The sequence below is a fragment of the Euleptes europaea genome, chromosome 1, assembly GCF_029931775.1.
Source record: "Euleptes europaea isolate rEulEur1 chromosome 1, rEulEur1.hap1, whole genome shotgun sequence".
Lineage (NCBI taxonomy): Eukaryota > Metazoa > Chordata > Lepidosauria > Squamata > Sphaerodactylidae > Euleptes > Euleptes europaea.
This window is the reverse complement of record NC_079312.1, coordinates 117,074,792-117,089,960: the sequence shown is the minus strand read 5'-3', so window position 1 is coordinate 117,089,960 and position 15,169 is coordinate 117,074,792. Positions and strand designations below refer to the sequence as shown.

The window sequence follows — 15,169 nt, the reverse complement described above, 5'->3', positions numbered from 1 at the left end:
CAGAACAATCTGAAATGAATAAACAAAGTTCCCAACACACATTTATTAAATTTCCTAGCGCTCATGATTTTAAACAGTCACTGAAGATTTTCAAGCTACATTTGAAGGTGGTTTTTGTTATAATTACTCCATGAGTTGTAATCCAGCACTTCATATATTTCAGGGGAAAGGATTTGTTTATTTATTTTGATGTCCCTCCCCTTCCTTGTTCCCAACTCCATCTTCCATCCTCACAAATGCTGAGGTAGATTAGGTTGAAAGAGGGACGAACCCAAGGTCATTCAGTGAGCTTTATGGCTGTGGGGATTTGAACTCAGCACTCCCTAGCCCTGGTCTCTGACCGCTACCGCATGCTAGTTATGCAAATTAATTGCATTAATTTATATGCGATTGTCTGTATTTCTATTACAGACCACAAAACAGACTGCCTAGCCTGATTCAGACTAGCAAAACAAATGAAGATATAATATCTAAAACAAGGTTTTCACTGACAGACAAAATATGCACTTTCCCCCCAGACAAAAGAACTGATTTCTCTGGAAAAGATTATGTGAAGGATACCGGAGTCCCTGAGGAAACTGCACCTCTCATTATACCCCCTCTGGAGACACCTCAAAAGATAAACTCCAAAGAAAAGAAAAAAATATTTCTGTCTTTACTGCAACCAAAGCAATGGCATATACTATCCCAGGTGCAGAAATTAGATTTTTCATATACAATCCCCTTGAGGGCCTTACTACTAGAGCAGAGATTATCAGAAAGAAAACACAGCTCACGTTATTCTCTTGTCCTCCAATTTATCCTCGCAGTAACAACCCTGAGGTATGCTAGGCTGAGAAGATGTGACTGGCCCAAGGTCATCCAGCAAGCTTCCAGGGCAGAATGGGGATTAGAACTTGGATCTCCCAGAACCTTGTCTGAAACTCTAGTCACTATACCACATTGGCTTTTGTGGGGTGGCTGATCAGTAGCATGCAGTCAGTTGTGGGTGAGTCATATAAGTCACATGGTATTGAGTTGCTCCATGGTTGCTGCAGGGGCTGTCCCCAGTGAGTTTTTCCTCAAAGGCCAAAACACCCCTTGGAAGAGCGCTGCCCTCTCTCCCGTCTTTTACTGACAGAAACCAAGCTTGAAGGCTGGCAATGCTGTTGTGGTTGCTTAACAATGCCACTCATTTCTTAAGGCTACAGGAACAGCTTCTATTATTTTGCAGGTTTTAAAACCCCCCCCCCATTATTTTACAAAATTAGATTTCAGATTTTTCTGCAAGTCTGTCTCAGGTTTGTAGAAAGATCTGTCTGATCTGTCCATGGATCCAATCTCCATATTTAAATATCCACAGATTTGGCCATGTTGAGAATTGGATATATTGACAAGTGGGGACCTGGAAGAAACTTGTGGGGAGGGATCATTTCCCTACCTTTGCTTCCTTCCCTCACCCCACTTCTCCACTCACCCCTTCTTTGTCAGTCTTCCCTCCTCTCCTTCTCCCCCCACCATTCTCTGGCAATCCTCTCACCCCCCTTTCTCCACTCACCCCTTGTATGTCAATCTCCCCCATCTCTAACCCCCCCAGCCCTCCTCAATGTCCAAAGGTTTCAAATATAAAAAAACCTGTGGGGAATGTGAGACCCCCTCCCCCCCCAAAAAAACCCCTATAAATGCTATACCTTCAGGGAAAACTGGTACATTGGATGGATGCTATTGAGGTCATTCATGATGAAGTACAGCAGGGAAGCCCGGGCTGCTGCTGGACGGTAATGCTCCCTGGCTTCATTAATCTTTGTTTCTGTCACCTTGGACTCCTGGACCTGAAGGAAGGGAAAGACAAAGCCAGCCATGAGGCTGTGAGACAGCTGGTTTTGTTTATGCAAATTTTGTTTGTTTGCATGGGGATGGCACAATCTCAGCTGACCATTTTACTTCAGATTCACTCTATGTAACTCCCGTGCGACTCCTCCGAGCATTGCCAAGAGCAGAGGGCAGACATTCAAGAGTCATCTTACCTCCCACCTGGTCATTAGAAACCATCTTCTGCAAGACTCTGCAAGCTGGGGGTAAAGAATACGTTAACAGTGGCACATGCATTTTTCTTTCCATGTCTCACAGATAAAATAAGGTGGACAGCCAGAGAAACACACAGGAAATGGGAGATGATCCTTCCCTCTCCTGGGTCTTGTACCTTTTCAAGTCTGTTACTCCAAGCAATTTTCTGAAAGCTGGAAACAGAGTTGAGTGCCTGGAGCAAGTTACTGCAGAAGGTGAGGCTTGGGAGACAGGGAGAAGTTCCTGGCTCCAGCCTAGGGTTACCAACCTCCAGGTGTGGCCTGGAGTTCTTCTGGAATTATGAATGGTCCCCTGACTATGGAGATCAGCTCCCTTGGAGGAAATGGCAACTTTGGGGGGTGGACTCTATGCAATTACATCTCTGCTGAGCTCCTTGGCCTCCTCAGGCACAGCCCAGAAATTTTCAGGAATTTCCTAAGCCAGAGTTGGTGTCAGCGAGGGCATGCAATCGGACCCTGGATAGCGAGGTGACTTTCGTTTCACCTCTCCTTCCCGTGGGAAAGAGAAAGGAAGGAAGAGGCAACAGCCAAAGGCTCGAGAGATCTCCATTTCAAAGTGACTTCCTGATTGTAATCCTGCTCTGATCTTAAGGTGTGAATTCTCTCTCTTGGTGTTGGGGAACCTCTGATGTTTTGCATTTCAAAGCTTTTACTTGTAAACATTCTAGCTTGTGTACTCTATAAGAATGCCCTCCAAATGATTTTGCGCCATTGTAACGTTGTGTTTCATAGATTACTGTACCCTTCCTTTCAAATAAATTCTACTTTAACTCTCTGCTAACGTCTGGAGTAAAGTTGATGATTCCTGAGAGGCAACGGAGTCCTAGAATCTGACAGTACGTTACAATCCCAACCTTTTTTGTTTTCGGGTTAGAAGTAGTATTAGGATGTCTGTACCACCCTCGGTGCCGCTCAACGCGGGAGAGGAGCTTCGGCAGACTCCCGCTGATATTGAGGTTGGCCAAGGAGAAGCGACCCCGGAGCAGCGCCCACCCGGGCCTACCGATGTCCCTGGGAGGCTGACGTGGACCCCCCGACTCTCGGGGGCCGGGCAGCGGCAGAGAGCAGCGTCAGAACCAGGAGGCGACTTCTACCGGGGACCGCTGGCCGCTTGGTATGGAGAAGGGGAAGGGTGGAAGGACCCCACGCTCGCTCACACTCCTACCCTCACTGCAGAAGCGGCCACTCTGATACGCGGACAGAATCAGATGCTCGTTCTGCAGAATCGGGACCTGCAGACTCAGCTAGACACCTTGCAGCGGGATCTGGCAGCTGTTCTAGGGGCAGTGAGGGGGCTTGGACAGCCCGTGCAACCACCCCAAACGGATTCGCGGCCGACTACAGGGCCGCTCGTTGTTGGGGAGGCTCCCACGCCCAGACGCCCTACGGCCAGAGACCTGAAGGTATCTTTCGACGGATCCAGCTCACAGTTGTCTCACTTCTTACTCCAAATCTCCGGCTTCATGAAGGACCAGGGGGAGACCTTTGCCTCGGAAGAAGCTCGGGTCAGGTATGTGATCAGCCTGCTGGAGAAGGAGGCGGTGGAGTGGGCAGTGACGGCGGCAGAAACTATGCCTAGGGTTTTGGCATCCCTGGATGAGTTCTTGTCCGCTCTGCGACGCCGGTTCGAAGACCCCCACCGGGGGGAAAAGGCAAAGGTTGCCATGCGTCGTTTGAAGCAGGGAACCCGCTCAGTAAGTGAGTATGCACAGGACTTTTTATCTTTGTCGTGCAAGATACGGGAGTGGAGTGAGGCCACAAAGGTCCAGCACTTCCGCGAAGGGTTGCGGTGGGAAGTGCTGGATGGCTGTTTGACTTTGGGAGATCCAGAGTCCGTGGAGGAGTGGATAAGTTTGGCAGCCCTGGTGGAGAATCGCAAGCTTACCCTCCAGTTCTCCAAGGATCGTCCTTCGAAGACGATCCCTATCCCGCCCGCGAGAGGGGACAACGCAGCAGGCTCCCGGCGAGAGGGAAGACATCGAGGAGTCTACAGTCTCGACAGGGCGCGTCGGTTCAGGGAGGGAGCTTGCCTTCAGTGTGGGAAGATGGGCCATTTTGCAGCAAAATGTACCAACACGCCGTCAGAAGGGACGAGCAACAGGGCGACACAAGAGCGGGAGGCGACACCACCTCGGAATCTGGAGCACAGGAGAGCGGAGGGGATGAACGGTCGCCGTGGGGCGGCGGCCCTGCAAGCTGAAACCTCATCGGATCTCCACAACCGTTGTACCCGAGATAGTTTCCGAAGCCCCTCACCGGCAAAAAACGAGGACGGCCTTCTGTGAGGGAACCGGCACGGAGGGCACCCTCTGAAGAAACCAAACCGGCTCCATGTAGGGTGAGTGACCAGGGAGAGACATTGCTGATACCTGTGGTGTTACGAAACCCCCAAGGGGGGGAACCGGTGGCCGTTGTGGCTATCTTGGACTCCGGGTGCTCCCGGACCCTAATCGATCAGGCGGTGGTAGAACGTCTGAAAATTGGGACTCGAGAACTGGATCAGCCCTTACATTTCCATCAAATGGATGGGAGTGACCTGCGGGGAGGGCCGGTTCATTTGCACACTCGCAAGATGTGGCTGGGGGTGGGAAACCACTGGGAACAGATCCACTTCACGGTAGTTCCTAAGATTTCCTACCCGGTGGTTCTCGGCATCAATTGGTTGGCGGGGCATAACCCGAGCATTGATTGGGAACAAAGGCGGGTGGTGTTTGGAGCTCCCCAGTGCGAAAAACACAGCCGGGATGACTTACCCGGAGGCGAAGGGGGAAGCGCCGCTGCTTTGGAGGAACCCACGTTGCCCCCAGAATATAGTGATTTCGCAGATGTATTTGAGGGGACAGACTGTGACTTATTGCCTCCTCATCGCACTACGGATTGTGCCATCGAACTGATTAAGGACGTTAAACCGTCCAAGGCCCGAGTTTATTCCATGAATCCTCAAGAGAAAGCAGTGCTGCGAGAATTTCTGGACAAGAACTTGAAGCGGGGTTTCATACGGCCGTCCAAGGCTGCATTTTCTTCTCCCTGCTTCTTTGTGAAGAAGAAAGGTACATCTGATCTCAGACTGTGTGTAGACTATAGGGGGCTTAACGCGATTACTGAAACTAATGCCTACCCCCTTCCCTTAATCCCGGACCTCCTGAGTGCGTTACAGGAGGGTTGTGTTTTCTCGAAAATTGACCTGGCGGAAGCCTACTACAGGGTCCGGATCAAGGAGGGGGATGAAGCTAAGACAGCCTTTTCTTGTTGTTATGGTTTGTTTGAATTTTTAGTCATGCCATTCGGTCTGTCGGGGGGGGCCCTCGTGCTTCATGCAATTAATTAATGAGATTCTACACGATCTCCTATTTAAAGGTGTGATAGTCTTTCTCGACGATTTGCTTATTTACTCCAAGGATCCCGCAGAGCACAGGGAGTTGGTGCGGGAGGTGTTGCGTCGTCTAAGGAACAATCATTTGTATGCTAAGTTATCAAAATGTGCATTCAACCAGGACCAATTGTCGTTTTTGGGTTATGTGATATCTCCCCAAGGGTTAAGCATGGATCCGGAGAAGGTGCAGGCAGTGTTAGAATGGGAACCTCCCAGAACTCGCAAACAGGTTCAGCAGTTTTTGGGGTTTGCGAACTTTTATAGAAGTTTTATTCAGGATTTTGCTCAAATAGCTTTGCCTATTACTGATTTGCTTAAAACCAAAGGGAAGGGGCAAGAGGCCACCTTTGCACAATACCAGGTACCTTGGACCGCCAGGTGTCAGGCGGCTTTTGAAACTCTTAAGGAGCGCTTTACCTCTGAACCCATTCTGGCGCACCCAGATTGCTCCAGGCCATTCACCTTACAGGTAGATGCCTCTGACAAGGCGATGGGAGGCGCACTCCTTCAGAGGGATGATCAAGGGAGACTTAGACCCTGCGCATATTTTTCTAAGAAGTTCTCTGGCCCTGAACTCAACTGGCCGATTGGGGAAAAGGAGGCCATGGCAATTAAACATGCACTCACGGTTTGGCGACAGTTCCTGGAGGGAGCGGCCGAGCCCTTTGTGGTTTGTACAGATCACCGTAACCTCGAATCGATTTTGGGTCAGCGGAAGCTGTCCGCCAAACAAGTGCGTTGGGCAACCTTTTTCTCTAAGTTTCACTTTACCATCAAACACATGCCTGGGAAAGAAAACTGCTTAGCAGACGGACTGTCTCGCATGCCGCAATATGAGTGTCAGGTTGAGCGGCCGGTGGGTTCTCTTTTCACACGGGAACACCTGGGTTTGACTCCAGAGGGGAATAGTGCAGGAGTTCTGACCAGAGCACAAAGCCGCGCGGCGGCACAAGACTCGAGTTCGAGTCCCCCTCGAGAAGTGGTCGCTCCCACCTCCTCATCCCCAGCAGTCCCCGGAGAACTTTCAACCACAACCGCTGGGGAGGGGGGGAAATCTCCCAAATAGAGCGAAGGGACCAGGCTGAAGGGCCGGTACCCACCTCCTTGCCGGGGTCGGATGCTGCCATTCCCCGCCTCTGGGAAGTTCCAGAAAGCCTCCAGGAGGTAGTCAAGACAAGGTGGGGGGAGGCTCTTCAGCGGGAGCGGGAGGAAGAATCTATCCCATCCCAGGTGACGGACAAAAACGGTATCTGTAAGAACAAACATTACGTGCCCAGGGAGCTGAGGCGGGAAATATTGGAACGGAGCCACAGTTCAACTATAGGGGGACATTTTGGGTTTGCTAAATCCTTGCACCTAATAAGAAGACAGTTTTGGTGGCCTGGGATGCGCCAAGACATCGAGGTATTTATCAAATCCTGCCCTGTGTGCGCAACTAGTAAACGTTTGATGGGAAAGCCCCCGGGATTACTAAAGCCCCTAGAAACTCCCGAGGCACCCTGGCAAGTGATTGGGATGGACTTCATAACAGACCTCCCGTCCAGTCAGGGGAAGACTGTCCTGTGGGTAATCAAGGATCTTTTCTCTAAGCAAGTTCATCTCGTGCCGTGCGAAGGGATGCCATCTGCACACAAACTGGCTCGTTTATTCATACATACCATATTTAAACTACACGGATTTCCGAAGAAGATAATTTCGGACAGAGCCTCGATGTTCGTGTCTAAGTTCTGGAAAGCGTTCTTAGGAATTGTAGGTGTGCAGTTGGGTGTGTCATCTGCCTATCACCCCCAGACGGATGGGCAGACCGAAAGGGTCAATGCGGTGATAGAATGTTATTTGCGTTGTTTTGTTAATTATCACCAAGACAATTGGGTTGACCTGCTGCCACTGGCAGAATATGCCTACAATAACTCGGTACACTCTGCAACCGGGATGAGCCCATTCAAAGCGGTTTATGGGATGGATTTTGGACCATTAGGGGCTGTATCTACCCCACCAGAAGGCGATCCCCCCGAGGTGTCTAAATGGGCTCACACAGTGAGGAACACTTGGCCCTGGCTTGTAAAAAACCTGGAACAGGCTAAAGACAGGTACAAAATACAAGCAGACAAACACAGAGCACCTCAGTGGGAATTGAGGGTCGGAGAGAAGGTGTATCTTTCCACTAAGAATCTCAGGTCTTTACGCCCGTGTAAAAAATTGGGTCACCGGTTTGTGGGTCCGTTTCCTATCTCCCGAGTTATTAATGAGGTTACGGTGGAGTTGGAGCTACCCAAATCCTTACAAGGAGTACACCCAGTGTTTCACGTGAGTCTGCTAAAACCCCTTCTACAAGCACCAGAATGGCACCCCGAACCCGAAGCGGCAACTCCCATCATGGTGCAGGGCGAACAGCACTTTGAAATCTCCAAGGTGCTCGATTCTCGGAGGCGCAGGGGGCGACTGGAATATCTTGTGCGTTGGAAACATTTAAATTCCAGTCACGATGAGTGGGTGTCCGCTGTTCACGTACAGGCTCCAACCCTTGTAGCGGATTTCCATCGCCATTACCCTGACAAACCAGAAAATCTGGGGGGGGGGCCTTTGGGGAGGCGGAGTGTCAGCGAGGGCATGCAATCGGACCCTGGATAGCGAGGTGACTTTCGTTTCACCTCTCCTTCCCGTGGGAAAGAGAAAGGAAGGAAGAGGCAACAGCCAAAGGCTCGAAAGATCTCCATTTCAAAGTGACTTCCTGATTGTAATCCTGCTCTGATCTTAAGGTGTGAATTCTCTCTCTTGGTGTTGGGGAACCTCTGATGTTTTGCATTTCAAAGCTTTTACTTGTAAACATTCTAGCTTGTGTACTCTATAAGAATGCCCTCCAAATGATTTTGCGCCATTGTAACGTTGTGTTTCATAGATTACTGTACCCTTCCTTTCAAATAAATTCTACTTTAACTCTCTGCTAACGTCTGGAGTAAAGTTGATGATTCCTGAGAGGCAACGGAGTCCTAGAATCTGACAGTTGGCAACCTTAGCAGCCATTCTACACGTGAACGGGGAGGACACAAGATCAACAGCACTGCTTGTCTTGTTTGGCCCTCAGAAAAAACAACAACAACACCCATATTGGCCCTTACCCTATTTTCACACATTTATTTTAAGTATTTATTTATCTTATGGATAGTCTGCCTTTCTCACTGAGACTCAAGTGGATTACATAATGTAGGTCAGCCGAGGAATAGGATTGCAGACATCTGAAACAAGGCATAAGTACTCCACTTAAATGATAATTTTGTTTCTGTACAGGGGAGGGGCCGTGGCTCAGTGGTAGAGCATCTGCTTGGTGTGCAGAAGCTCCCAGGTTCAATCCCTGGCATCTCTAGTTAAAGGGACTAGGCAGGTAGATTAGGGCTGTTGATTCGGTTCGTCCCAAACTGAAAAACAGCCAAATTTCCCCCGATTCGGCGGTTTCCAGTTCGGACAGAGCCCAATTCAAAAAGGCGGGAAAACGAGGAGCCGAATTCGGTGAGTTCGGGTGAATGCCTAATAAATTCAGCAAATTCGGGGGCTCCGAATCAGCAGCATAACCGTCAGTTAGTAAGCAACTAGCAGCATTCTCCCGCGGCCAATGGTGGCCAAGCAGGGTCTTCTTCTGGCCAATCAATCGCAGTTGAGTGTGTGAGCCCAGCTGCTGCGCGGCCCGAGGAGAGAAAGAGAGAGTGTCTGTTTGTGTGAGAGAGAGATCCCCATGGGGGGGTGCATGTGCACATTCGCCTCAAGCTACACTGAAAGTGTGCGACCTCTACCTCCAAAAATGCCCTCCCCGGAGCCGCGGAACACCGCGAATGTGTTTGTAAGGCTTTGTTGCAATGGGCAGATTGGGGGGACCCCTTCCCAGCCCCATATCTCGGGGGGCCCTGACCCAATCTTCAGAAAAATTGGGGGTTCTTGCAAGAAGGGTCCCCTCAAGCTACACTGAAAGTGTGGGACCTCTACCTCCAAACATGCCCTCCCAGAGCCACGGAAAGGCGTGAATGTGCTTTAAATGGCTTTATTCGGTCGAATTTTTTCCCCGAACTCCGAATCTTGCGCCGAATTCCATGGATCCAAATCGGGGGAGTTCGGACTTCGGCATTTCCCAAATCAAAACGGGCCAAATTTTGCCGAATCCGAATTTTATCTTCCAACAGCCCTAAGGTAGATGATGTGAAAGACCTCTGCCTGAGACCCTGGAGAGCCGCTGCTGGTCTGAGTAGATAATATTGACATTGATGGACCAATGGTCTGATTCAGTAGAAGGCAGCTTGATGTGTTCCTGTATTCACATGACATGTTAATGCAAGAAATAGTACTGCATAAGTAAAAATATGCAGTGAGAGCAAGTTAAAAATATACAGCAAAAAATAATAAATGTGAGTGGTACAGTCAACAGTCCTGTGCCCTCAACTGAAACGTCTTCCTGAATCATTCTGTTACAACACAGCCCTCTTTCCCTTTACAAAAATGCCCTCCTGAACAGTTTTATTTTACATAGCTCATGAAAAACCAAGAGTGTGGGGAGCCTTCCTGACCCCCTCAGGCAGGCCATTCCATAGGGTGTGGGCCACTACAGACAGGACACCTGTATGGACAGCTGTTGATCTTGCCCATTTGCAGTGCTGCTCCTCCATTAGACCCTGTCTAGACGAACAACTTTGTCATGGCAGGGCACAGGAAGAGAGGCAGTCCTGCAGATATGAGGGTCCAAAACCAAGAAGGATTTTGTATGTGATGGCCAGTACCTTGAATTGAATCTGGTAACTAATGAATGACTGCATAATGGGTGCAATATGCACGCACCGCCTAGTTCCAGATAATAACTGAGCTGCAGCATTCTGCACGAACTGGAGTTTCTAAGTTGGTTTTGGCCTTTTATGCATGGCTTTTTCCCTTGCGGTCGCCCTCCGACGACTTCGGGTCTTTGTTTTGATTATGCATGCCACAGAGGTCACCTCACTCCGACCACAGAGGTCACCTCACTCTCCCCCTGCGTTTCCCCCGCGTTTTGAGAGACCTGTTTCATTTCAAATTTGAAAACGTGAACAAAACGAGGAGAAACTCAGGGGGAAAGCAAGGCGACCTCTGACGGTCAGAAACGGTATGTATAATCAAAACAAAGATCCGAAGTTGTGGGAGGGGTGACCACGAGGGAAACAGCCAATTATAAAAGGCCGTTGATGTTTAAAGGCTATCTTACAAAGTTATGCAGCAGACAGTCCCAGGACCAGAAGTATACGAACCTGTGTATCAACCCTTACGGCCAACATAGGTGATAGCTCTCAAACAAGACAAGCAGCCTGGCAACCTCAGTAGTTCATGGAGAAACACACCTTGGCATTGCAGGCTCCTGCCATACAATGTTTTTTGCGCATGAAAAAACACAGCCATTATTTGCAAGGGAAATTATATATGTCAGATGACAGTCAAGGCAGATGGTTTTAACGGCCAATTTTTACTCAGGGGAGCAGCATTGGTACCAAACCGTTGAATCCCTGCCAATTTAATTTGGCCCACATAAATTTCAGCACACCCTGTCATGCAGCCTCTGTTAAAAAATTCTAGTTTAATTTAGTAAATGTAATGCATGCTGAATTAACTGAAGTTAAATAAAAGGCCTGGGTTTTAAACCGGAACGGTTTAAAGCATCTTGTTATAGATCTGAAGCTTTATGGTCTTTACATCTGGTGCTGCTATTTGTAATTTGCTTTAAATTTTGCCCATTTAATGCACACACCGAAAGAAGCTGTTCAGATCTGGCCGACATAAAAGAACATGCGGCTTTAGAGTGATTTCTAGTTTCCAAACTTCAGAACAAGGATGCACTTTTCAAATTCAAATCCCCTCATATACGCTTCCCTCACCATACATCACCCCAGTTGTGCTACCTTTTCTTCAATTTCTGCAGCCGTCTGTTTGGTGACTTCCAGATTCTCTACTAAGGCGATGTCTCCCAGGAAGTTCCCTGAGGCAGACGAGAGGCGGGACAGCAAGTTGTCCTCCAAAGTCTTCAGCGTTATTTTGAATCCATTCTGCTGCTTTGTGAGATCAGACTGCAAACAGTTGAAGGACAATTTTTTTTATAAAAAATTAAATATCAACATTGCCTTCATTGCCACATTCTCTTGAACGCTCACCTGCTAGACATCCTTTCCTTAGCATTGAGAAAAGGAACAAGAAACTGTCACATACACATGCTCGCATAAACATGTCCAGTGCATATAACATTCAATAATGTTACTCTATGTTTATGGGTGCGTGTCAGTATTTAATACCCTTCCCATAAACAACACCAGTAACCATTATAGTAATTTCGTATATAGGCCAATATTTTCATTCCCACATCACAGGCGCAGGCTGAGAGATGCCAGCTTGCCTAAGGCCACCTGGTGAGCTCTCATGATTGAGGCAAGGTTTGAACCAGGTCACACACGCTGCTGTCTCACTTCTGAAGCTGCAAAAGACGGATGAGTCAGAGTTCGGGATGCCCAGCAGCGGAAAGCAGAGCTGCCGCTTCAACTGCAACCCAGACACAGGTGAAAATCACATATGCATTGCAAGGCACAGGAAGGTTGAAATGCAATCGTGAATCTGTCTGCCCTCCTAGCTATCAATCGATTTGGACAACCTGATGTACACACATTTAAAACTGGCTTTCTGGTTTCTTGCACATGCACGCCAACAGCTGGAGAGCAGCTAAAAGGGGCTTTAAAATGACATGTGCGAATTTGGCTAGAGGCTTCCCAATAGAGAGATACTGCAGGAAGTGGGGTTGCCACCCTCCAGGTGGCACCTGGAGATCTCCCGCTATTACAACTGATCTCCAGATGACCACGATCTGTTCCCCTGGAGAAAATGGCTGCTTTTGGGGGGGGGGGGGCTCTATGGCAGTATAGCCTGCTGAGGTCCCTCTCCTTTCCAAACCCCACCCTCCCCAGGATCCACCCCCCAAAACTCCAGGTATTTCCAAACCCAGAGCTGGCAACCCTAGCAGGAAGGCTCACATGTCTCCCACTATTTCCATTCCCTTAGTTATTTTCTGTTGTTCCTACCTTTCCCTTCTTTGCTTTCCTCCCCCCTCCTTGACTGGTTATCTCTGTTCTTGCCTTTCAGTGTTAAGGGTGCCAATTGGACATTTAAATTAATAAGGTTTTAATTATGTTTTATATATTTTAACCACCATTTTATTGAATTGTGTTTTTGGGTTGAGCCTGACTACAGTTGGGAAAGGGCAGGATAGAAATTGAATAATAATGGGCTGAAGAGTCGCTGCCCGGTTTTTGGGTTTTTTAAAAAAAGGCAAAAAATGATTACACTTTTAGGGATAAGCGCGTTTAACCTCATGACTGTGTTTTCAATATGTATTTTTAAAAACATTTAAATGCATTGCTTTACTTATCTAAAGCTGTTCATGTTCTTGCAATTGATGTGTTGTGATCAGGACGAGAGCAAAGGTCTTCTATTCCCCCCCCCAAATGCTTTATCTAAGGTCTAAGGCTACCTTTGGGAGAGAAGCTCCATCCACAGATTGGTCCTTCAACCATGCCATCCTAAGCCAATTGAAGGCATTGGTCTGAGGAGGGTGTGACTCCATATAGGATGGCGCTCTACAATTTTAAATAGGAATAAATTGAAACAAGGGGGATCGACATCCATATTTTTCCTGGTCTTGCTGGCCATGTAGCCTGCGTGTAGATTGCCATGGGACTGCGTAGTACACGATGAAACCCTTTTTGCCTTACCCAAAGTTACCCTTCTGCAAGGAATGTTTCCCTCTTCTCAAAACTGAATCTTAAGCAACTTGCCTAGTTCTGAGCTGGCAGGGCTCTGCTTCTTAAGGAAAACCCCTTCTCTGCAGGGGCTATTTGTGTCCAAAACATGACGTGAGGAGGAATGGCTAGGAGGATGTTTTCTCCTCAAGTGTTGTTTAATTACAGTTCCATCCCTTTATGGGGAGAGCTCTTTCTGTGCACAAATCCGTGGTGTCATTTTTGAGGCATGAGCAGGCAAAGAGTTGGCGTGCCTTTGCAATTAACTTTTTTTAAACACTGCTGTGAAAGGAGAAAGATTTGTTGGCCATGCTCTGTGGGCCCTGAGACAGTTCCTTCTGGGCAATGGTGCTTTGGGCTGGCTTACTTGGGAAGAATTGTTCTTGTGAGTGTCTGTTCTTGAACATTAACATCTACCCCACCAGGGATGCTTGCAAAGTTGCTAAGTGCCAGTCTGCCCCTTGGCACCCTGAGGTTTTCTCCAATGTGGGCATTCTATGTGTTAAGTCTGTGTATTAATCTTGGCAAGATAAAATGGAAACACATCAGTGTTTGTCCCCTGAATGCAATGCTTCTGATACAATGTTGAATTGTCTAATACCCATTCGTTGTCTGTAATTCTCTGAACTGGATAACCAATAAAAAGGTGTCTTTCCTTCTTTAAAAAAAAAGAAAAAAAGAAAAGAAATTGAATAAAATAAAATAAAAATAAATAAGTTTGAATTTCTGTCTGTAGTACATAAACTTGCTTTGATTTGTTTTTTTCCAGGTATTCATATCATAAATGATATTAAACATCTGAATTTCAAAATCATCTAAATCTAGATGTCTCTGATTTGCTATTGGAAATATTTATGGGATCCCAAGAGTTTACCTTTGTTTTAAATACACAAGTTGGTATTGTATGTTTAATCAAAGATCTTTTTTAGTCAATTATATTTTTCTCTCTCAAAAAAGAGGTTGTTCTAGCTGATTTTAGAAAGACAACCACACTTAAAAAGGTTTCCTTAGGTTGCTTTTTAGGTCTGTATGTAGAAAAACAATGTGGAACTATAAAGCTATTGGTTCTTGTAGATTATCCGGGCTGTGTAACCGTGGTCTTGGTATTTTCTTTCCGGACGTTTCGCCAGCAGCTGTGGCAGGCATCTTCAGAGGAGTAACACTCAGTGTTACTCCTCTGAAGATGCCTGCCACAGCTGCTGGCGAAACGTCCGGAAAGAAAATACCAAGACCACGGTTACACAGCCCGGATAATCTACAAGAACCAATGAACTCTGACCGTGAAAGCCTTCGACAATATTATAAAGCTATTATTTCAGTTAGTTAAAGAGCTAAAGGGAGCCCTGTGGCGCAGAGTGATAAGCTGCAGTACTGCAGTCAAAAGCTCTGCTCATGGCCTGAGTTCAATACTAACAGAAGTCAGTTTCAGGTAGCCGGCTCAAGGTTGACTCAGCCTTCCATCCTTCTGAGATTGGTAAAATGAGTACCGAGCTTGCTGGGGGTAATGTGTAGACAACTGGGGAAGGCAATGGCAAACCACCCCATAAATATAGTTTGCCTTGTAAACGTTGTGATGTGACATCACCCCTTGCATCAGTAATGACCCGGTGCTTGCTAAGGAAGGTATTCTGGGAATTAATTTGACCAAAGATCATATTTTTAACATGTATCTAATGATCTTTCTCTCAGCTACCTAGTTCAATTTGTTTCTCTTTCCCTAAGAGAAGTTGCTTTGTATTTTGGAAGTTGCTTTTTGTATTTTTAACAATATGAAGGGATGCATGGAGAACTCAGTCTTTTCAATCTCTGAGGCTACTGTAGTTCTCTAAATGGAAAAAAAACCTCCTTGTTCTTTGATTCTTGCAGTTTTGCTGGAATTTTTGTCTGCCTCTGTAATACCTGAACACAAGGAGGCTTAGGTTGGAAGTCTGAATTCCTAGTCT

At 47.4% G+C, this 15,169-nt stretch overlaps 1 protein-coding gene across 1 annotated transcript in view; it reads right to left on the bottom strand.

The window, feature by feature from the left end:
* DNAH9 (dynein axonemal heavy chain 9) overlaps window positions 1–15,169 on the bottom strand; it is a 206,270-nt gene that overhangs the window by 88,473 nt on the left and 102,628 nt on the right. Inside the window, exons 18-19 of the mRNA XM_056866930.1 lie at window positions 11,346–11,510; window positions 1,671–1,811 (exon numbers count right to left, since the gene is read on the bottom strand). Coding sequence (XP_056722908.1) covers window positions 1,671–1,811; window positions 11,346–11,510 — 306 coding nt within the window. The remainder of the gene's footprint in view (window positions 1–1,670; window positions 1,812–11,345; window positions 11,511–15,169) is intronic.